Here is a 24,129-nt window from a genome sequence, read left to right as displayed (position 1 = left end):
CACATTTTCTTTACCCATTCATCTGTTGATGGACACTTAGGTTGCTTCCATATCTTCACTATTGTAGATGATGCTGCACCGAACATGGAGGGTGTAGACATCTCTTTGACATAGTCATTTCATTTCCTTCAGATAAATACCCAGTAATGGAATTGTTGGATCATATGGCAGTTCTACTTTAAATTTTTTGAGGAACCTCCATGCAGTTTTCCACAGTGGCTACACTAATTTACATTCCCACCAGCTGTGCACGAGGGTTCTCTTTTCTCTGCACCCTTGCCAACACTTGCTATCTCTTGTCTTTTTGATAATAACCATTCTAACAAGCACGAGGTGATATATCATTTCCCTAATGAGTACTGATGTTGAGTGCCTTTTCATATACTTGGCCTTTGTGTGTCTTCTTTCGAAAAATGTCACTTCACATCCTTTGCCCATTTTTTAATTGAATTATTTGGAATTTTTTGCTATTGAGTTGTCTGAGTTCTTCATGTATTTTGGATGTTAACCTCTTATCAGATATATGACTTTCAAATATTTTCTTCCATTTCCATTTTGTTGATTGTTTGCTTTGCTGTGCAGAAGTTTTTATGTTTGATGTAGTCCCACTTGTTTATTTTGTTGCATTTGCTTTGGGTATCATATCCAAAAAATCTTTGCCAAGACATATGTTGAGGAGTTTTTTCCTCTTCATTTCTTACCAGGAGTTTTATGGTTTCAGGTCATACGGTCAAGTTTTTAATCCATTTTGAGTTAATTTTAGAGTGGTGTAAGATCATTCTTTTACATGTGAATATCCAGTTTTCCCAGAACCAGTTATTGAGAAGACTGTCTTTTCTCCACAGAGTATTCTTGGCTCCCTTGTCAAGTATTAGTTGATGATATATGCATGAGTTTACTTCTGGGCTCTTAATTCTGTTCCATTGGCCTATGTGTCTGTTTTTTTATGCCAGTACCATAAAGGTATGATTATTGTATCTTTGTAATACAGTTTGGTTCCATACAAATTTCAATATTGTTTTTTCTATGTCTATGAAAAATGCCATTGGAATCTTGATTGGGAATGTATTGAATCTATGGATGGCTTCGGGTAGTATGGACATTTCAACAATATTAATTCTTCTAATTCACGAACACAGGACATCTTTCCGTTTATTTGTGTCTTTTTCACTTTCATCAATGTCTTGTATTTTTCACTGTAAAAATCTTTTACCTCCTTGGCTAAATTTATTCCTAAGGGTTTTATTTTTTTGATGTTATTGTAGATGGGATCATTTTCTTTATTTCTTTTTCAGCTAATTCATTGTTTGCAGTGTTCTTTTCTGTACCAGATCATCACATTGTATTATATTAACCATCACATCACAACCCCACTGGGAAATGATGGATTGATTTTTCTCCAGCCATTGAAGGAGGCAAACATGGGCACAACTGAGATTTAGTTTTGCTTATGTTGGCGTAAGTGTTTTCAAATTGTAACCCATACTTGGTGTTTCTGAGCCAGCCACTCTCCTCCTCCTCTCATCGATAGCAGGGGCCATTTTAATGTGCCTTTCTTCCCTTGCCCCCAAAGATTTGCTGTGGTTTCTTGCAGCTCTAGTTGGTGTTACTGTCAGTCCCAGTTGGTTATCCTCTCAATGTCAGTGTGATGAATTTACTCCCTGCACAATGGCGAGAAAATAGATCAGATAGTACTTCCTCTACCCAAGTCCTGGCTTCCATTCACAGATCAGCAGAGGAGACATTTTTTCCACAAAAAAAAAACCCTGAAGTTTTTCTCTTTGACAGAAGAACTAGTTGGTAGCAAGAACACTTAGATTTAAGCTAGGCTTTTGAAAGCAGCTATGTGAATAGCACTGCCCGAGTGTTAGATGATTCAGAACAACTCTAAGAGACCTTACAGATGCAGGGAAAAAAAGTAGAATGTTATAAGTGAGAATGCAGAAGGGCACTCCTAATGGCTGGGGACACAGCAACCAGAGTGAGAACAGAAGACTGGAAATGACTGATTGGGGAGGGGGTGACCAAGTAGTGAGAGATGAAAAGTAAAAGTTCCTACCCCCTAATCTGTTCTGCTTTTTGCCCTCAACCTCATCTCTTCCCAGGCCTTATGAAGTCCAGATTGGTGGGAGAGGGAAGGCCAGATTGCAGGTGACACAGAACAGGAAGGGTCTAGCTGGCCTTGGACACCAAGAAGATGGGTGTAGAGATCTAGAGGTCATTGTGGTGGGCCTGGAACTCTTTTCCTACCAAGTTTGAATTGTCTAGAGCCCTCACCACACAGGTTTTACGGCAGAAATTTGTGTCTTTCCACCTGTCACATACATGGCAGTAGAGCTAAGAGACAGAGAGTTACAGTTGAACACTAGTCCTAGAGCTATCAAGGGCAAGGGGGAACAACCATGTTTATTCTTTGCTTTCGCAGGATTCTGGAGAAATGCTAAAAGGAAAATCAGCCACTGGTCCAGAATGATGCTTCTGAGAATGGGGAAATATGGGGCTGGCCAAAAAGTTCGTTCGGGTTCTTCGTCCCATCTTACGGAAAAACCTGAATGAACTTTTTGGCCAACCCGATACTTGCTGACTGTAAGCGTCATACCAGTTACTCAGATGAAGGGTCCAGTGTGGCTGGGGAAGTCCCGGAAGGGTGATGGCTCTCAAGCTAGGCTGTTCGTTAGAATTACCTAGGATCCCGGGACTCACCAGAGACCTACCAAATAAGAGTCTTAGGCAAATGGCCCTGCCTTTAGGGCTGTAGTTTTTTTTTTTTTCCTCACTTTGTTTTCATTTTGAAAGCTCCACCAATGATTCTGAGGGATAGCTGAGATTGAGGAGCACTTCTGTATAATCAACCCATGAGAGGTTCAGGAGAACCATTTCCACTGCCCTCCGAGCAGTGTATGGTCCACGGACACACAGGAAGTACGAAGAGCACCTGTTCTATCCATCCACAGGCTCACACCTACACAGAACTCTTTGAGAATCAGCTTCTCCACCTAAGGCCACTTCATATACTTCAAGGAAAGGTCAGGCTTTTGTTTGTTTGTTTTGCTTGGAAATGTAAACTTGACCCTAGGCTTATTTTGTGGATGTAGAGAAAACAGGATGAATTTATCTCTATCCAGCAAGATCATAATTGGGAACAGTGCAAGGGGGTTAGAGGGATGAAGGAAACAGAAGTTGTGTTGATAAAGGACATCCAGGAGAGGAAAATAATGGGTTAAAGAGTGCAGGAGAGAGAGAGAGATCAAACAACAAGATATATTTGAGTTCATTTTCTTCCTTATAGCCCACATGAGTAGAGGTGTTTGTTTGCACACAGTCGGACTCAACAGTGGTTTTATGATAAAAACTTACGCCTATTTTATTAATTCCCAAGATGAATGGTGATTTTTTTTTTTTTTTTTCCTAGAGACATAGTAGATAAAGACAGTATTTGATTTTTCATGTCCAGGTAATCTGACCTTTCAGATGTTAAACTGTTTGTAGGAAATATTTGTTGTACGATGCCTTGGGTGAAAGGAAATGGTTGAGCAGAGTTCTTAGTCTTGACCCTATGTGGCCACTCGTCCACCATCCCATCAGAGGCCCGATGAATGATGAGGATGTATGGTTCAAATAAAAACTAGAGCAGTGCCTGGAAAACAAATCTGGCTGACAGGGTCCTTTTATGTAGAGAATGAACTTGGCAATGTCAGATCCTTAGAAATTTGTTAGTCAGCTATAGGAGAAAGGGGGAAATTTAATTCAGAGAGGAAAATAATTGCTTCACCTCTTTCAAAGGTCATCAATCTAAATGTCTTTAATACCCTGACAAATATCTCCTGTCAATTTGCTCCTTTAAAAGACACCATAATAGGAAATATGTTCGAGCTGCCATCCTGGCTGTCTGGTTTCCCTGTGGTGTCTACCTGCAAAGAGAAGCACAGGTGCAACTAGAATGACCCCATGCTCAATTTGGAGGCGTCCCAATGGCCACCATTTTTCCCCTCAATGGAGAATGCTTATCCTCCTGTTTCAGCATCAGCATTTGTAAAATCCCAGCCCGAGTGGGAACCTCAAAGTCATTTAATTTGTTCCCCAAACATCGTGGGTTGGGATGGGAACATGGTTGCATGTGTCCACCATTCTCGAAGAGCCGAGACCTTTATTTTTAAAGACTTGAAAGGCAGGAGATTCCTCAGCTGCCTTTAGTCGTGCATTCAGGGCTCAAATCTGCACCATCCACAGGCTCTTCCTTCTCATGACTTGAAGTGCTCACAGGAAATAATGAACTGGGGGTCATAACAACAGCTCCTCTGCGATCCCTAAGTCATCTGAGCCATCTCTCTGATTTTCCTCACCCCTTCGGCCACATCTGTGCAAAAGAGAAGCCGTGTAGGCACTTTCCTGGAAGAAAATACCTCCTTGCTGTGCAGGTCCTTGTTACAGATAAGCCTCATGACCCAGAGCTTACATTTTCTCACATAAGGCTCTGGCCTTTCATCCTTTTGTCCTGAACTACTTCCATGTGGCTATGAAATTAATGAGTCGAACAAAAATGAGATTGCCAAAATGTTCTCACCCAGGAAGGAGAATTCTAGGTGCTTCCAGGAGGTTGGGTTGGCTGAATTCAATGAATGATAAACTATGGAAATGGTCAATTTGGCATTCCGTGCTCGATGGTCGGGGGATGGATTGATTGCGTTTTGCCTGTGTTTTCTCTATTTAAGAAGTGAAAGAAAGAAAAGAGACTAGCCTGCCTTTGTGCACAGCTTTTTGATCACTCTGTTCTTGGGCCCTGGGATATGCAGTGATGGTGAGCGAGCAGTACTGAGGGCATGGGAGGTCGGGCTCCTTGAGTCACGGCCACCCTGCTGACCTTGCTGGGAGGTCAAGTTCTGCCATAGGCCCTCTGCAGACCAGCTTTAACCTTTTCTCTTTGGGGTTGTACTGTGCCTGCAGCTTGTGAATCGTGGGTCTGTCTTGTCAGTAGGGCAACTGGGCAGACTGTCGTGATCGCTGAACGTGGGGAAGTGGGCTATCAGACGCTGCACTTCCTCCTCTTTTCTGAACTTCATTAAAATTCTATTTCATGACTTCAGTTTTTAACAGTATCCCAAGAGGCCCATGAAGGATGCTAAGAATGTGTCCTCCTTTCGTGTGTGTTTACCTTAAGGGCCTGCACTGTTGTGGTCGAGTTGGCCCAGACTCACTTGAAGTGTTTCTTATAGAGGAAACCTCGTTAGGGGACTCCATCCTGATACTGTTGCTTTCCGTACAGCCAATGGCTCAGAAATCTTTGACTAAGAGTTTTAGATCCATATTAATCCTCCTTTTATAAGTGAAAAATCAAGGTGTCAAATTGTAAGAATGATACCTTAGACTTCTTAGAGTGTCTTTATATCCCAAAGTGGGGAACCAAAAGCTGGACTTGGCAATTACCTAGCTGAAGAGTAGGATATCTGATCCAGAGAAGGTGGTGAAGAAAAGAGTTTAGTTTCCTGTATTGGGTTTTTCAGGATTTCACACATAGTGAGGGAGTTAGGATGGCTAGAAAGCGCTTATGGAATTGCTATTGTCATATTCCCTGACTCTGACTCCAAATCACCGGTCATACTAATCTGTACATGTGCCTTCCCGCCCCTGGACTTTGTAAATTCCAGTATGCTACTTTAACTGTCATTAAAGAGGGAAATTTGTCTCTGTTCCCAGGAATTTCCAATCCAAGACCTGGTTGGAAAGTGCCCCAGCAGTCGTGCCATTTGAGCTGGGGAGTCCCAACTGTCCCACTGATTATGCGGTTCTGTCTGTCAACCCCTCCTAGAACAGTGGGGTGCTTGAGTGGGGTCTTGGGAATTTGGCCAGAAGGGTGTGATGGCTTGTAGCAGTTGGGGGAGGTAGACCTGGAATCTGATGGCTGGTGGGGGCAGCCTTGGGAAGCACGGAGTAGTGTAGAAACCATGTCTCTAGGGACAAGGGTGGGATCCAAGGTGAAGGATCCACTAAGGGCTGTCAGAAGAGCCAGGATGTTTGAGATCCAAGTGAGAGTGACTCCCTGGGCAAGAGCTTTTCCCTGTGGAGTCTGGGGTAGGCCTGAGGGAACTCAGGGGAGGACAGAGGTGTCTTGGTTAAAGGCTGCCTCTCTGGGCTTTCTATCCAACACCAGGGTAGGGCTAGACTCTGGAATCACTGCCTAACTGCAAGCATGCTAGGTATGCCTTGCCAGCCACCTTTCAGACAGGTGAAGTCATTTACAGAGGATTCTGGCAAATAAATCACACCTCGAGCAACTGAAGTTTTAACGAAGAGACAGAACACTTTTGTAGCCCTCCATTGTTTTAAACACATGCAGCACTGTGTTGCATCCCGGGCACACGGACGTTTTACTGAAATGATCACGTGGTAGTAGTGCTAAAGAAAAATTTGGAAAAGGAAAGTCCAGTGGTTCTGCAACCACCCAAATGGCTATTTCATTTTTATAGGTTTCCTTATCATTCTTTCATATATATATATATAATAGTAGAAGGCATTTTGCATTCTGCCTTTTTCACAATGGTCAACCATAACCATTTTCTGTGTTTCCAGTAGCCTCTGTAAATTGTCTCCTTTCATGGTTGCAGGGTAGAACATCCTGAAGAAGCCCCATGTTTTACTAGACAATATTTTTCTTTTGGATAGTCAAGTCCTTTCCGGGTTCTTTGCCCCATTATGATGCTCTTTTCACAACAGCGTGCAAACGTTTTGCTTTTTTTCAATTACTCCCAGAAGTAGGATTACTACAGCAAAGTTTACTGACTTCTTTATGGCTTTTTTTATATACTACCATCTTGCTTTTCAAAAGCGTTGTATTCAGTGCCACCTTACAGGGTAGCACCAGCTAAACTGCGACTCTGATGGCATTAAGGCTTTTTCCCCATTTTTGAAAATTTACTTGATGAAAAATGATACATCAAAGTTGCTTTGTCATTCCTTTCATTACTAGAAGAGATAAAATCTCTGCCATATGTTTTAATTTTATTCCTGATATGAATCATTTATTCATATCCTTTGCCCATTTCTTTATTTGATGATTTTTTTTCTTACATTTCAATGAGATGTTAATCCTTTTGTCAAAGTGATACAAAGAATTCCTGTAGTCTGTTAAATGTCGACGTTTCCATTGTTCTGAAGTTGAGAAATCTTGGGAAAATCCTGTCTTTTTATTTCCTTTGAATTTATCTGTTGCTTCAGAGCATAGATAAGTATTAGCTCTGTAAAAGAATGTGGACTATTTATTACATGCTAGTTGTCTTAGAGTTTAATTTTAAAATAAATTATTTAACTCTGTTACCCATCCATAATCTATCTTTTGTATTTCCTGTAGATCTTACGGAATACTTTTCTATTTTGCTCTCCACGTATCAAACAAAGAGACATTTGCTTAATAATCCTGCCTTCCCCGCATGGTACTAAGAATCTGCTTTATCATATGCTGCGTTTCAGATTTGTTTATGGGCTGTCTGTATTGTGCTACATTCTTCTTTTGAACCATTACCAGAATGAATGAATGAATTTTGCTTTGTAACATTTTCTGAAACTTGGTTCCTTTTCAGAATAAATTTCTTAATGTTTATGCTTGCAGATTAACTGTAGAGTGATCTTGTTGAATGCCTAAATACCCTACTGGAATTGTCATTAAAAGTACATTAAGTCTGTAAGTTAAATTTAGGAGAATAAGCATTAACAAATACTAGTATTTTCATTCTGTAACAAAGTACACATTTCCATTTCACCAAATCAAATTTTGTTTTATAGAGCAAAAGTTTGTGGTTTCATTTTGAAGGTTTAGCTCAACATTTAGTTAAATTCCTAAAATTTTTAATATCTTGTAGCAATTATGAATAGAAACTTTCGTTACGTTTTCTAACTGAAAATACTAGGTTACTTGTTTTTGCTTCTGCTATTAAGTGTTACTGTTTTTTTACCTGTATGGCAGCATTGTTATTAGTTGTCGCTTGTGTCAAAGGAAACCTCCTGGGCGATATAAAGGGTCTCCAGCGTGTTGGAAGAAACATTGCTCCGTGACCTTCTAGCAAGGCTCCCTTCTTTCTCTGATAGCCTGAAAGAGTGGAAGGGAGGAGAGTGGGGGAGGAAAAGAAAATGAAAGTACACACATCCACACCCAGGAAGTGATGTCGTGCCCTGCAAGCCCTCCAGGAAGGTAGCCCCCCAAGCTTTCACAGCTTATGTTAGATCCACAAGGAGTCTTTCCAGATCCTGGGACCCCCAAAGTGGAATCTGGGGTTGCAGATTATAAAAGAGGTGGCTTAGAGATCTGACAGTCTTGAAACATTTATGTATGGCTGGAGAGAAGCAGAGTTCCCCTCTCCTTTGTTGCCATATTGGGATTATCTTACTGGGTGACAGTGTCCTCTGGGAACCTCCTAAAGAAATGTCAGTGACAGAATCACTTTTGAAATTACAGACGAGATGATTGAATTAATGATCTAGTGGAACATTTTTCCTCAGGACGTGGCATCAGGGTGCTTTTGCTGGCTTCACCCCCTGCTGCACTCCCATCCCACGAGGTGGTACCATCTATTCTCATTCTGCCAATGACGATAGCCAAGGTCACTCCCAGCAGGGACAGGACTGCCATCCCAATAAAGTCTCACAGTCTTGAGGTCTGGATCCCGCTTGGGAACAGACCCGTGAAGTCTTCTATGTAGCATATCACCTCCTGGAATGTTATCTAGAATTAGCATCAAATAGTGAAAAGAGTTCGTAGAATCTGTCGTTAGACCCAAGTTGAAATCCAAGCTCGCTGCTTACAAGCTGACCATAGGAAAGCTTCTCTTTTTCCATTTGTATAAGGCAGACAAAAGGACTGTCTCATCCAATTATTATTCATTTGTTCAGGAAATAGGAAGATGAAATATGAAAATGAGTGCCTCGTGTTTGTCAGGCCCTGGTAAAAGTGATGTTGATGTGGCAGAGAACACACCAAAGACTCATGGAGCTTATGTCCTAGGGGGAGGGAGGGAGGGGAGATACATGTCAAAAACAATATATCAGCTAATAAATGCCATGAGAAGTAATAAAGCAGAAAAAATGTGATCAAGTGAGGGGGATTGTTCTTTTAGAAGAGATGATCAGAGAAGACTTCTCTAATAAGATATCTGAACACAGAGATGAATAAGGATGGAAATGAGCCATGAGAATATTGAAGGAAGAGCATTCCGGGCAGAGGGAAGCATATGTGCAAAGGCCCTGTGGTAGGAGATTGCTTGTCTGAAGAATAGAGGCAGGGCCATGGGGCTGGAGCAGAGGGAGTGGTGGAGACCCTCCTGCTGGCAGGTGATGAGGTCAGATAGGTGGAGGGAACCAGATCGAGTAGGGCAGGGATCGCAACAGCAGGCCAAATCCAGCCTCTGCTTGTGTATGTACAGCCCTCTAGGTAAAAATGGCTTTTAATTTTTGAAAAAGTTGTTTAAAAAAGAAGACTACATGACATATGTGTCCTGCAAAGCCCCAATTATTTACTGTCTGGTCTTTTATAGGGAAAATTTGCCAATTCCTGATGCAGGGCCTTAGAAGCCATGGTGAGGACGTCCATATTTCTAAGTGTGAAAGGAAGCCATTGGGAGGGTTCTGAGCAAGACAATTAAGGTGAGGTGATTGACAGTCTTAAACAGATGGCTCTGACTGCTGTGTTAGCTCAGACTGTAAACGGGGCGGGTGCAGCAGGGAGCACAGTTAGGAGGTGTTATAGTCAGGGTGAGACAAGCCAGTAGGTTGGACCAGACTGGTAGCAGTGGGACACTGAATAGTCGGATAGAGAATACATTTTGAAGGTGGCACCGAAGGTGCTTTGGATGGACTGTGGAGTGAGAGAGGGAGGATGGAGTAAAGGATGACTCCAGGATTTTTGGTCTGCCTCCTCTCCTGAGGTTGTCCTGGAAACTGAATGAGAGAATGATCTTTTCTGTCCTTAGGGTTTGACGCCTTCAGTTCTTCTACCATTCTGTAGTCAGGGTTACCTTCCTAAGAGACAGTTTTGATTGTGACATTCTCCACATAGCACAGGGAGATCAGCTTGGTGCTTTGTGACGGCCTGGAGGGGTGGGATAGGGAGGATGGGAGGGAGGGAGACGCAAGAGGAGGAGATATGGGGATATATGTGTATGTATAGCTGATTCACTTTGTTATAAAGCAGAAACTAACACACCATTGTAAAGCAATTATACTCCAATAAAGATGTTAAAAAAAAAAGAAAAAGAAAACAAAACATTTACATGATTAAAAAAAAAAACAACCTCTACCAGTGTCCCATTAGCTGTGGAACGGTCAGGTGTGGCCCTCCCTAATCTGACAGGCCTGTGCCTGCGTCCTAACTCATTTCCAGCTGTTCCCTTTCATCAAACCCAACGCTAACCAGTGAATCGTCCACCAGTCCCCACGTGTACTTCATACTCCCACCTCCAGAGCTTTGCCCATATGGGTTCCTTTTTTTTTTTTTTTTAATTATCATTACACATCAACAGTCCTACTAGAATGTTACTGTCTACCTTTTTGATAAAGCAATTCCTTAACACCCTCGTTACCCTCCTGGTCTATTCCAATGCTGTTTGTCTTCACCTCTTTGAACAGGGATGTCATTTCTATTTGTAACATGGTTTTTTATACACAAGCCTTGTCTCCTGCCAGATACAGAGAGGGAGACAATAGAGGATCTGGTTAAATCCCTTGTCTTTGCTAAATCCCAGCTTTGCCCTTGGAACCTGTATGACTTTGAGCAACTTACTTTACTTCTTGCAGCCTCAGTTGATGCTTCCATAAAATGGAGGTAATTCCATGGTTACTTCGCAGCACTCATTAAGAGATAGAATGAGATGATTCCCGTACAGCACTTAGTGTAGTTATGTGCCTACCATGTGGTTAGAGCTCATTTAATTCCAACTGTATCAATTCACCTTCATTAAGGAGCTGAGGAAGTATCTTTCTACCCCGTCCTTCCTGGTGCTGTGTACCCTGGTTTTGTACACAGTAGGCAAATGAATGTATTGTAAAAAGTACAGTGAAATGAGTCAGGTTTGGGAATTAACTCTGAGTTCAGTTCCCACCATCATCACCACCACATCCAGCTGTGTGACTTGTGGCAAGATCCTTTCCTCTCTGAGTTTCAAATTCCTCACGTTCCAAGTGGATGAAATGATTCCTACCTTGAAAAGTTAGGAGGATGAACTATGATGGAGGTAAAGCACCTGCGGCATGGTGTGCGCCAATGATAGCTCTCACCAGGATGACGAATATCAAAGCTTCTGCAGAGGGCTTCCCTGGTGGTGTGGTGGTTGAGAGTCCGCCTGCCGACGCAGGGGACGCGGGTTTGTGCCCCGGTCCGGGAAGATCCCACATGCCGCGGAGCGGCTGGGCCCGTGAGCCATGGCCGCTGAGCCTGTGCGTCCGGAGCCTGTGCTCCGCAACGGGAGAGGCCACAACAGTGAGAGGCCCGCGTACCGCAAAAAAAAAAAAAAAAAGCTTCTGCAGAAAAAGCTCCGTTACCTTTCTGGCACGGAAGCTCCATCATTCCTTAAAGCACTGGTCCTCAAAATGTGGTTTCTGGACCGGCAGCATAATCAATGTCATTTTCCCTGGAACTTATTAGAAATGCAAGTTCTCAGGTTCCACCCCGAGCCTAGTAAAGCAGACACTGTGGAGTGGGGTCCAGCAGCCTGTGTATTAACAAGCTGATGTGGACACGCATCTGAGATCTTAGTGGAGGGAAGAGTTGGCATGGGTCGTTCCCTTCAATCCCAGAGGGGTAGTTAAGTCACTCTGCTTTTCTGTTGGCATCATAATTGAGGACATGAGAGCCAGGAGATGTTTCCAGCATTGCCAGAGAAGGATAGCACAGGACCCTTAGTGCCACTTTGAGGGTCAGCAACTCCTGACTCTCTACCTACGATTACTCACAGAGTTGACAGGAACAAAGAAGAATTGGAGGAAGGTGTGACCCTTGGTTAACAATGGGAAGTATAGTTTAGTGAGTAGTTCAGTTTGAGGCACAGGACTAGTCTGGGAGCATAAACCCACAACATAAGCCATCGTGAGCTATTAATTAACTTGTAATATTACAACTGTCAGTGAGCCTGACAAGGTAATGAAAATTCTTTAGTGTGACTGATTTTAATGTAAGCTGTTGACACATTCGTAAATACAGCAACTAAAGTTAGTTCAGATGGTTTCAAGAAATTCAGAAATATTGTGAAGAACATTTAATCCTTCCATAGTATTAAGGTCTAGAGAGCGTTTAAATATCTCTATAGCTGTGGGAGAAAAAGCACAGCCACATTTATATATAGTTACCGGCTTTTTTTTTTTTTTTTAACATGATACCACATTTATCTTTTTCCTTTTCCTTAGGTTCCTTGTATGACATGAAAAATCATCTCTTTGACAGGGTGATTCTGTTAATCCAAATAGAGTTGAAATAGAATTACTTCAGGCCTTAGCATCTAGACCTCTGCCTTCTCTCCACCACCAGCTTCCCCTTCATCACCCGTGGCCCTGGTGAGGGGGCGACACAGGAGAGAAGCAGACCCTCGAACCAGCCCTTGGGCTTGCTGCTATGTAGCTCTAATACATGATGCATAAGAGGTGCCCTTGGCATAGGGAAGGAAAATGTTAGAATTTCTGTTTGTGATTCATTTTAATCTCAGGCTTTGAACTCTCTTTTTGTCCACATTTGGGGATGGTGGTCTATGCGCAAATATTTCTTCCTAAAAGGGGTGCGTGATCAAAAAAATGTGACTTGTCTCTGAGGGCAGGTTAACACGACAGGGAGAGATTTGGGTAAAAGGTTGAAAATGTTGATGCCAAAACGTTCTAGAATTTTCTGTAGATTTCAGTTTTCCATGTTACCTTTTCACCTATAACTGGAAACATAATAGCCTTGTCTCCTATCATGTGCTATTCAGTTCAGATCACGGGGTGCCAATCAGATAAGGAGAAAAGTAAGAAGCAGACACCAGCGGCTTTACGTTGGGCTGTCTCTTCCTCTTGGGCCTCTCCCGCTGCTTGGGCTGCCATTGAGTGAACAGCCAGAGTGGAGCTGCCTGGTGGGGCACAGAAAGGGCACCTAGACGGACCCTTAACTAGAGGATCTATTCTCGCATCACTGGTTGCCCTTTTAAAGCCCTGGACTTCAGAGCCATCTCTCGTTGCTGCAATGTGGGTACATAGGACCCATTTAAGTGAGTGGGCAGGAGGCAAAAGTGCCTTGAAGAGGAAAGACCACAAGGCACAGACTGTGACCATATGCCTGCCCCCAAGCTGCCTTTTTGTCGCTAGGCTGTAGTTACATCACATGTGTTTCTCTCTCTCACTCTGAACGCTTCTGAGAAGTTTCAAAGGAAGGTAAGCAGTAACGATCTAATTTCCGTGCTTCTCTAGTAGAACGGCTCTGGGTTTCCGCTGATCCTGGGCAGGGACTGTTTTCAAGAAGAAGCCCCACACACGCTCTCCCAGGGATGTTGCATGGCTGTGGTCACCAGTCTCCGCCCCGCCCCCCACCCCCCCCACCCCCACCCCCCGCCTGTAGGCTGGCCACTCGCTTCTAGAATGAATTCCTTGGGAGCTTCTCCATGGGTCTTTTCTTTGTAGTCTGTCTTCCAAGAATTCTTGTGCTGCTTTGCCGTCAGAGAAGCCGTGCCTGGCCGGTGCTGACATTTCTTGCCCTCCTTCCCCACAGGCTGCACAAGGGGGTGGCCACAGGACCCTGCTGTACGGCCACGCGATTCTCCTGCGGCACTCCTTCAGCGGAATGGTAAGCATCTCTGGATCCGCTTTCACCATTCAAGGAGGAGGGGAAAGATGAGGAGGGAAGAAAGGGCAGGAAACCAGCAAGTGTCTAGATCAGGTTAAGTAATCAGCGGGAATCATTTGAAATGGAAGTAACTATAGCACATTACTGTCTTAGTGTTTCCTTCCTGGAACTTACCTCACTGAGCACTTATATATTTGTGTTTGTTTAATGTCTGGCCACCTTCCTCCCCACTCCAGAGAAGGACCGTGTCTTGTTTTAAATTTATTTAACTAAACCTACCTGGACCGAGTGCAGTGCCTGGATATACTAGATGCTCAGTAAATATCTGTTGAATGGATGATCAAATAAACCGTGGAATAACTGATGACTTGCACATATGACGTATACGAGCATAACCAGTGTAGGAGAAAAAGCAATCAGATGGATTTTTTGTGAAATTTCTCCTCTTTTACTAGCGAAAGGAAATAGGATGGTATCTGGTGCCTTCAGTCCTGGAAGAATTTGAAGGTATTATGTTAATCCAGAGGTGGGAGACAGACAATGAGCAAAGCAGTCACAGGAAGCAGGTCAGGCTTTGATCTATTCAGGGATCTAGAACCAGAATTAACTGAAATGGCGATTACTCACTATAACTTGAAAATTTTTTCAAGTTTTAAATAAATATAATTTGTTAAACACAGATACTGCAGTTCTTTTGCAGGGAGTGTTAAGAGGAATATCATGATCTCCATCAAGTATAATATGTACCAACTCTAATAACCTTTACCCCCAGTTCCTACATGTATCATTCTCCCTCGCTATCAGTATAAGGAAGATTTCTTTCTCTAGCCCTAATGGAAAACTGTGACATGAATTCAAGACTTTATTTTCACACATTTCATACCTGCAGCAGCTGCAAAGTTTGTCTCAAAGCTTGAACTATCAAATTGGCAGCGAGAGCAGCAGCTGCCTCTTCAATAATTTATTTATTGCAGCATTTTTTTTTTTTTTCCTGAGCACTGGTAAGAAGTTGACCTTTTCAGCCTGAACATTCGTCTGTGATAATCCCTCGTGCCAAAGGAAAAATAACAAAAGTGACCAAATCGAAGGTTATCTGAGCAGGAGATGGGGACAGAGAGTGGGGAAACTTTTGCACCCTGACACTCTCTAGAATTGAGAGGTGATCATTCATCTTTAAGCATCTGGTCCTTATCCATAGGGTAAATAAAACCCTAATACCTCTCTTTTTCTACCTAAATAGAATAAACAAAAGCTCAAAAAGCACACTTCTGGCTTTGAAAACTCAGGCTAGCATTGTGCTAGAGAGAGGAAGGTTTACATTATTCATCCTTAGGTTGGTTGCCCCTCACTCCCAAGAAATACCACTCATGGTTAACATGAACTCTATCCTGGCCAGTTCCTTTTAGGAGCAGCATTGAGCATGCAGCCTGTGAAGATGACTGTATAATACAGTGATTCTCCATTTTCCTGTTGCAGTGAACTAGAAGTATAACTCAGCAAGTTTGTGCCAAGTGCATATCTGCCTCCCAGTCTAATTCTAAGACCACCCACTGTGCCTGTCAATAAAAGGAGGCAGGGAACAGGCTGTGTACTTTTTTCCTTTATTAAGTTATTTTTTTAAATAATTTTTAACTTTTACATGCACATGTATTTTTATCATCAGAAAAAAAAAACCATAGGCATTAATTGAGAAGTTTTAAAGCTCATAGAAAATTTGAAAAACAGAAAATAAATAGAAATGGGGGCATCGTTGCGGTGGCTCCCACTGTTCAAAGACAACTTGTTATCAATTTGGTGTAATTCCCTTTAGCCTGGGTGCTAGGCATTTAAGTTTTGCATACGTGGCAACTATATAAGTACACTATTTTGTATATATTCCATATTGTTACATACTCTTGAAAGATATGCTTCATGGTAACAATATTCCATAAAATAAAGTACCAAAGTTTATCAACCTTTCCATTATTGTTGGCCATTTATGTTCTGTTTATATTGTTCCCAGTTTAAAAGTTTCTCAGAGTATCTTTGAACAAAAGCATATTTAATATTTCAAACTTTTTCTATTTCAACACTTACTCCTCATAGTCCTATGGGTTAAATCACTGGGTCATCAGATAAGAACATCTTTGAGGTTTTAAATATTTTGCAAAAATATGTCCCAGAAGCACTGTAGCAATGAACAAGATAAACAGGCCCTTTTCATAGTAGCTCAATGTTGAAATTGACAACTGGAAGCCAACTAGTGGTGAGATGCCGAGATTTGACAGAAGAGTATGACTTCACTAGCATCTCCTCTTGTTCCACAGTATCTAACATGTTTGACTACATCAAGATCCCAGACAGATAAACTTGCCTTTGATGTAGGTCTACGGGAACATGCCACAGGTAAGTCAACATACCTAGGTCTGCTGCTCAGTGGGGTCTTGGGCTAAGGGCTTTTGAGAAGAGTACTGAATGCTACTCATTTGGGATTCCAAACCAAACTGGTCAATGTCAACCTGGTCTGATAAAACTTTGGAGAATTTAAAAAAAGAATGTGTAATGAAAACATAGGAACTAAGAATGAGGGCAAGCATAATGTTTTAACCACAGTCTGCCAGAGTCTCAAAGAAAAACAGTTTTCAGGGTTAGGAACCAAAAGTAAGTAGAGAAGTTATTCCTGAAAGAAACCAATGGTAATGAATAATCGCTAAAAAACAAAGATAGCATAATAAGTGTTTACATAATGAAGTATAGTGTTGAGATCAGAAAAGTAGTTCTGGGACTTCCCTGGCAGTCCAGTTGTTAAGACCTCGACTTCCAGTGCAGGGGGTACAGTTCGATCCCTGGTTGGGGAGCTAAGATCCCATATGCCTCGTGGCCAAAAAACCAAAACATAAAACAGAAGCAATATGGTAACAAATTCGATAAAGATTTTTAAAATGGTCCACATTAAAAAAAAAAAATCTTTAAAAAGAGTAGTCCCATTTTATTCTGCAGTGAACCAGCTAGTTTTAAAGCAGTGTTTCCCAAGTGTTAGTCAATGACATCCACCATCGCGGTGTTTGCCATTCCTGTACATCACTTTTATTATTATTTATATTTTTCTTTACATTTACTTACTTTTGTACTTATAATTTTATAATAAGACTAAACTAAAATCATTGGTATAAGTAGAAAACTGGTATTGCTTGCCTTAAAAATAAATATAGAGAAAAGAAAACCATGTCACTAAATAATTGAAGAGGTGTTGGCAAATATTAGAAAAGCGTTCATGATATACGAGCTCCGAAGTGAAAACTTTCTGATAGAATCAGAAGGCTTAAAAGTAATAAAAGAAATTTCTCACTATATGATTCAATGTTGTTTAATTGCCCTCCACCGCCAGTGCTATACCTCATATACCATCATATAGTTTGGGGAACACTGGCTGTTTTTTTTTTTTTTTTAGTTCAGTCGAAAATAATGACAGTCAAGTGATGGATCCTAAGAAAGGTGGTGACCAGGAAGATGCAGGTTCTCTCTGGACACCAGAAATGAAGAACAGAGGGCTAAGATAATTGTCAACAAATATTTCTAGTTATAGTATCAAAGAAGGGGCTGACTTGCTGTGGGTTATTCCAAAGACCAGTGGAGCAATGGATAGAAGTTGAAAAGAGGCCCATTTCATCTCAAAGAAGGAAACCATTTTGTAATATCTGCAAGTATCCAGTAGAGGAACAGCTGGCCTCGGGAAGGAGGATGTTCCCTGTGGCTGGAAATATTCATGGGCAATCTATCTACCAAGGGCATTACATACATAATTTCTGCTCTATTTAGAGGTTGGGCTTATGGACCAATCAGGATTCTTGGTTGCAAACAGCAGAAACTAATTCCATTAACGCAAGCAGAATGAGAGTTTACTGGAAGGATATTGTGTAGACCAGCTCTGAAGCTGAGCCCCAGCCTTAGAAAATGGGCAGAAACAAAGGCAAGGGAAGAGCAAACAGCCTAGGTCACACTGCAGGAAGAGTCTCAAAGTCTCAGTCTTTAATATCATGACATTTTCCCCCAAATAGGAAGAGAGTTCCATTGTTGGGTAGTCAAACAAGGACAAAGTCCATATGGTCTTGCTGAAACTACGTCCGTTCATAAGGGGATGATCCAGATTGTCTGATTTTACAGATATCTAGAAAAAAAAAATCTAGGGTTTAACCCATGTGCATTTGCAGTTTCTGCGTCGTGCACAGTCACATCCAGAACGCCTGACGAGAGCCCCTCCCTCTCCTCCTTTTTGTACAGAGCAGAAGAGTGAGCCTGCCTCTTTAGGGTTTTTTTTTTTTTTCTTCCTGAAATCAGATTATATTTGAATTTGATTTGAGGTTGCTTTGTTTTCAGCTAGAGTGTTATTCTTAAAATATAATTTCCTCTAAGGTGTTGTCAACCTTTGCTGAAAATTACAAAATGAGTGGAGTGCCACACATTCTGAGTGTAAGTTGACCTCTAAGTATAAACCAGCTGTCAGTCTTAGAGCACATAACTCTAAGAATGTGGAAAAGTCATATATGGTCATTCTATTTATACCGGTAAAATGACTTCAGACTTTTTGAGAACTGGGAAGAAATTTGAGAAACACCCACTTTCTAGTCGTGTGTTCAGGAAACCTATTTTTTTTTTAAATTATTAGAGCCTCCAATAAAAAGAGAGGGAAATAGCAGCAGAGAATATTACTCTTTCTAGCACTTTTTTTTTCTAAATTCCTAAAATCAGACGTGGTGTGAATTCTGCTGACAGATTAAGGAAACACATGCACCAACCCAAGTTCAAGGTAGCTGATCAGAAGCTGACTTTGGCAGAAAGACAGAGGGGAAGGTGTTGACCAGGTGTTCATGAAAGCCTAGAGCCTAAAATAATTTATTTACCTCCCTCACCCCCAACCCATTTCACGTTCTCCTTGAAGAAGACCAGCTTGCTGTTTGCTGGGGAGGAGGAGAGCGCTCGTGCAGCTCAGATACAGTTCAGTATGGCCTGGAGTGGGTCTTCTGTCTTCAGGAGGAGGGTCACTCAGGATCCAACAGAAAAGCCTTGTTTTTTACCCAGGTCATTCTGTGAATGCACTTTTGGCTCAGAAACCTCTTCTGGGTTGAAAACAAGTAGTTGAGTTGAATCTCTAGGAGAATGTGAGTAGAAGCTTGGAAGCAGTTTCTCGAACACTTCTGGAAACGTTTCCCCCTGCACAGTGGGTAATAAATGATTTGACTGACCTAACAGAACTGGTGACCATTTTGCCCTTGATTTTGCTTATTGGGTTCTTTCTTTTCTCCTTTTAAAAGTTTTTTGTTGTTGTTTTGGTTTTAGACATAGCTTTAGAATTAGTTTAGAATTGGAAAAAAATGAAAAAATAAATCCCCACTAAATGTACTATTAGGTATTTTAGGACCTTCACCTGGCCCGTACACATCCTACTGATTTGGGGATTGGCCCTGTCCCTGGGCTCTAGACCACTACGCTGTTCCCAGGAGAGGGCGAGAGAACAAGGATTCTCTTCTCCCGTGTGCCTCTCTAGGACCCCTTCATCCTGGTCCCTCTCAGTGGTCCAGAGCACGTAATGGATACATACATGTCATTTCCCCCTTCAGATGTAGAGGCCAGCCTCTTCTGTTATGAAATTTTAAGTTTAATCAAAACGTAATCAAAATGATCATACTTATTTATCCAAAGTAAATCAAAGTAATACCCGTACATAGTTAAAAGAGAGACAGAGTACTCCTATGCTTACTGGAAACATCCATCTCCTGCCCCACCCCGTCCGCGTTCTGGATTCCTGCGTCTCTGGGGCGTCCACTTTCAGCTCCTCTAGTGTGTTCCTCTCTTGTGTGTGAGTCTTACTGCTATTTAGTTATTCTTTCCAATTAGGTATGATCTATTGATGTCCTAAATGAATAATAAAAATTTAGCTCTTAGTCTCCACTCTTCCCTGTCTTCTTTCCACCCTCCCTATAATATATTTGCATCCATTTTTTATATAACTACCAAAGTCAATATTAACTACTTACATTGGCATAACTGTAACTTTTATTTGCAAGTGAGACTCATGATATACTATGGTCAGTTCACTTTACTGTATTGCTTTTGAGTTTTCCAGTACTCAATAATTGCCTTGTTTGTTGCTTTACTTTCCGTGACCCAGTCATTCATTTCTAAACCGTCCCATAGAACAGAAACTCTCCCCTGATTACATTCAGTCACAAGAGCTGTTCTGTCAGTTTCATCTTCTTAGAAACATCCACTGTCATCCGGGAAATGCCCGTTTTCTCTCTCCAAGATCCTGTATTTCCTGGATCTCATGTTTTTCTCCTTTATTGGTTTATCACATCGTTTGGGGGGGACTCCATTTCCAGTAGCTTTTACAGAAAAGATCCATGGGAGAAAAATTGTTGTCTGAAAGTTTCTTAATTCCAGCTTTACAAGTAATTCGTAAGAGTATTCTACATTGGAGGTATTTTTTTCTCAGCATCCTGGAGGTTTTCTTCTAGCTTTTGGTCTGGCTGTGAGATGTCTACATTCTGATTCCTGACCTTTTGTGTGTGACCTGTTGCTATTTTCTGAGAGCTGCTTGGATCTTCTCTTTTGCCCTGACGTCTGCAGTTCTACATACAGTGCTATGTCTTGTCCTGCATCCTTCTTGTTCTTAGTGTCACGGGAGTGGACCCTGGTGTGTGTGTCCATTCTCCACTGTGCTAGGGACTCCGCAGGCCTCTTCCATCTGAAAATGTTTGTCTTTCAGCCTTGGGAAAATTTTAATATTATCTCTTTGTTGATCTCCTCCCTTTGTTTTCTCTGTTCTTGCTTTTGGGAACTCCTCTAGACCGGTTTTCTAATTTGCTTTTCAGTCTTGTTTCTAATCTGTTTTTCTTCATTCTTCATTTTGGGAGGATTTTTCAACTTTATCCTCTAACCTTCCTGTTTCTTTCTCTCTTTTTCAGGAACAAAGATTTTTCTTTTTCTTTGAAGTGATCCTTCGTGGATACTCTCATAGCTGCTTCATGAATGTTACTTTTTCTTATCTCTCTGAGATGATTAATTCTAAGATTTGCTTAAAGATATCTTTAGCTGTCTGTAATCTTCGTGTTTTCCCTTTACCCACTTTTTGGTTTGTTCCCGTCATTCACGGTAGAGACTTTCCTCACATGTCAGGTCATCCTTGGTCCCCACTGATGTTTAGATCAAGGCGGTAAAAAGCGACAGGAAGTCCTGACTGTGTGAGTGGCTTCCCATCTCTTAAGCCTCGCTTTGGGGTAATCTATCAGGGACCTAGGCATTGCACTGGAGATGCCCAAACAGGTATCTTTTATGCTGGGTAGTTTGGCTTCCCTAAAGAGTAATCTTCATTTGGGTTGGGGGGAGGTTCAGCATCGCAGCTGGCATTCTGGAAGCTGAGGAATGGAGGTAAAGGAAGAGGAGCTGGGGTTTTACTAATCAGGGCAAAGAATTCTAATTATTCTCCATTTTCAGCAATACTCTTTACTTCCTTGTCTGACAGTGCCTGATCCATGGAAGTCGTTCCATGGATTTAACTTCTATTCTTTTGTACAGTGGAGGGGGAAGAGTCACCTGGCATGCAGGATAAAGAAAGGGATGCAGAAGGTCAAATGTTCGCTTAAAACCTTCAGCCAGGGCTTCCCTGGTGGTGCAGTGGTTGAGGGTCCGCCTGCCGATGCAGGGGACACGGGTTCGTGCCCCAGTCCGGGAGGATCCCACATGCTGCGGAGCGGCTGGGCCCGTGAGCCATGGCCACTGAGCCTGCGCGTCCGGAGCCTGTGCTCCGTAGCGGGAGAGGCCACAACAGTGAGAGGCCCGCGTACCGCAAAAAAAAAAAAAAAAAAAAAAAACCTTTAGCCAGTCCTCCTGTTTTCAACCCCATCTTCTATGGTTGCCTTCACAGGGAACTGTTACCTCCAATTCCAGAGAGTTTCTGGAGAATATGTAGCAGGAGTGGCCTAATTTCTTGAGATCAACTTGTCATCCATTTTCTTACCCAAAGACTGGAGTTGTAGCTTTCTCTTGGCTAAAAGCATCTATCTACATTCCTTTTTTCAAAATGTCAATTTTTCTTCTTTGCTATTAACTTCTCACCTGCTGTCTTAGTCCTCGTAGATTTAGGCCTTCTGAAAAACCTCTGATTTTTTTTTTTTTTTTTTAGTGGAATTACTGATGATTTAGTAGAATTTCATGGGGAAGGGGTGGGGCAAAGATAAAAGTCTGTAAGTGGTCAGTAGACCAATGAAGTCATTTCTTAAAGATTTGTAGGTGCTTGTGAAAAAAAAGCATATTACCGTATGTATTAAAAATACTCAAAGGCTTCTATAGCTTCTGACCTCCAGTACTCTTTTCCAAATACTGTCTTTCTGTCTCTAGAGAAAATGAAAATGATAAACACACACAAGCGCAGATGTGGGGGTAACTGGAATGCTTATAGATAAATAGAAATTGGAGTGTGCGTGAGCACGTGCATGCGTGTTTCCGGGATTCTCATCAGGAGGAAGGAGAACGAGGGACAGAATGAGGGACAGACTTAGGGACACGGGCTTCCAAGAAGCAGTCACTAACTCAAGGAGCCTTTGTGTAGGAGAAGCCTGTTGGTGGACCATACATCCCGCTTCCAAGCAGAGGTCTGAGGGAGAAAAGGTTCGAATTGGTGATGACCTCATCCTTGTCAGCGTATCCTCTGAAAGATACCTTGTAAGTACCTCCTAACACAAGCATCTTTCATTTCCAGAGTAGTTTCTTTTAGGAATAGAGGGCCAGGGAGAACAGAACCACATTAGATTGAGTGGGATAAGATACCTTTACACAGTATACTTGAGAGGTGATTAAATCCTCTCTCCAGCCAGTTTATCATGGGGCCTGGAATGTAACTGTTAGTTAGTTTTTTAGATTAAAGTACTGTTCCCAGCAAACTCTGCTTAAATGCCCCCAGGCTCTTCCTTAGAAAGCCAACTATTAACACATTAGTTACCATCACTCTCAGTTTATCACGTTGTTTAGCTCTTGTCCAATGAAGAACAAGCCAGAAAGTGTTGGATATAAAAACATAAACTTATGTTTGGAGGGAGAAAGAGAATTGTACATGTTTCAGTGTGTGGGATGTCACAGTGGTTAGAAGAGGCAGGTGAGATTTTGCACCCGGGGATGGTACTAGGCAAGCATCGTTGAGGTCAGTCCCTTAGGGGATGGAGGTGGGACAATACCTTGCAGATCAGAGAACTGTCAGAGATTAAGTTTTTAAGCTTCTCAGCGCCAATCCTACCAGCACATTTTACTTTGCCTAGACCAAAGGCTGGAGTAATTTTTCCCACTTGTGAGTTCCCTTCTCCTACCAAGAATAGACATTTTATAACTTCCTGTTGAATCAGGGATCCAGCTGAGGGGATGGAGTCCTGTCTGCCCCCTCTGTAGCTGAATACTTCCTCTTCCCTGAATAAAGTGTCCCGCTTTGAAGCTGCTTCTAGATTGGGTGGAACAATCTCCCACAGGCTACGTAGAAAAAGCCCGATGACAGTAAGGCTGTTTAATTCAATCCTTGAAGTTCTAGGTGAACTGCTTCTGTCAGGACTGGCCTGATGATTTAAAGGATGTCTCGTTTCTGTTTCTGCTGCAGCATCTCTCAATATCAAATGGTAACATACAAGTGGACGCCTCCTTTATGCAAACACTCTGGAACGTACATCCTACGTGCTCGGGAAGTAGCATCGAAGAAGGTGTGCTTCTTTTTGTGCATTCAACCCTCAGCCTGCCCGTTTGTCCTGTGCTACGTATATTGACATTTTCTGCGACTTCACAGCTCCTGCCTGAATGTCCCGGTACACAGCGTGATTTTGGTTCACCTGAATTCCTTTCTCTGATGTTAGTGTGGATGGTTTTCTGTCCTGACTTCTGATTACATGAGCACTCCTGACATGCTTTTTCAATCCTTCCGAGTTCACTATGGTTTTGGCACTGTGTGTATTCAGGACCTTGGAGATGTACCTTCCCTCTCCCACCGACTTTTCATTTTTATTTATGGTTAGAAGTATACAGACCTTAGCAGGTTCAGTTTGAGAAGACATTATTCGCCAAGAAGGCGACTTTTTAAAATATTTCTCCCCAGTGCATCTCTCCATACAGGTGGGAGAAGGACTTTATAGTAAAAAGATATTTGGCCATTTGCTTTTACTTGTATTTATGGAAGGCCATTTAAAAACAACAAATGGTATTTTCTCCATATTTTCTTGTTCTCTTAGAAGTAAGATCATCAAAGTTTGTTCAACATATCCTATTTCTTGGAGCCAGGCAAAGACAATACACCTTTCAAGTTGTATAATAAATACACTGGCCTTACCTTG

At 42.0% G+C, this 24,129-nt stretch overlaps 1 protein-coding gene across 3 annotated transcripts in view; it reads left to right on the top strand.

Moving 5' to 3' along the window:
- RYR3 (ryanodine receptor 3) overlaps positions 1-24,129 on the top strand; it is a 557,501-nt gene that overhangs the window by 233,777 nt on the left and 299,595 nt on the right. For all 3 annotated transcript variants that reach the window (XM_082842048.1, XM_082842046.1, XM_082842047.1), the window contains exons 4-7: positions 13,712-13,786; positions 16,093-16,171; positions 22,374-22,486; positions 23,406-23,505. In XM_082842048.1, the coding sequence (XP_082698174.1) occupies positions 13,712-13,786; positions 16,093-16,171; positions 22,374-22,486; positions 23,406-23,505 (367 nt within the window). The remainder of the gene's footprint in view (positions 1-13,711; positions 13,787-16,092; positions 16,172-22,373; positions 22,487-23,405; positions 23,506-24,129) is intronic.

Source organism: Leucopleurus acutus (genome assembly GCF_964270905.1).
Source record: "Leucopleurus acutus genome assembly, chromosome: 1".
Taxonomy (NCBI): Eukaryota; Metazoa; Chordata; class Mammalia; order Artiodactyla; family Delphinidae; genus Leucopleurus; species Leucopleurus acutus.
This window is presented reverse-complemented; position numbering and strand designations above follow the sequence as displayed.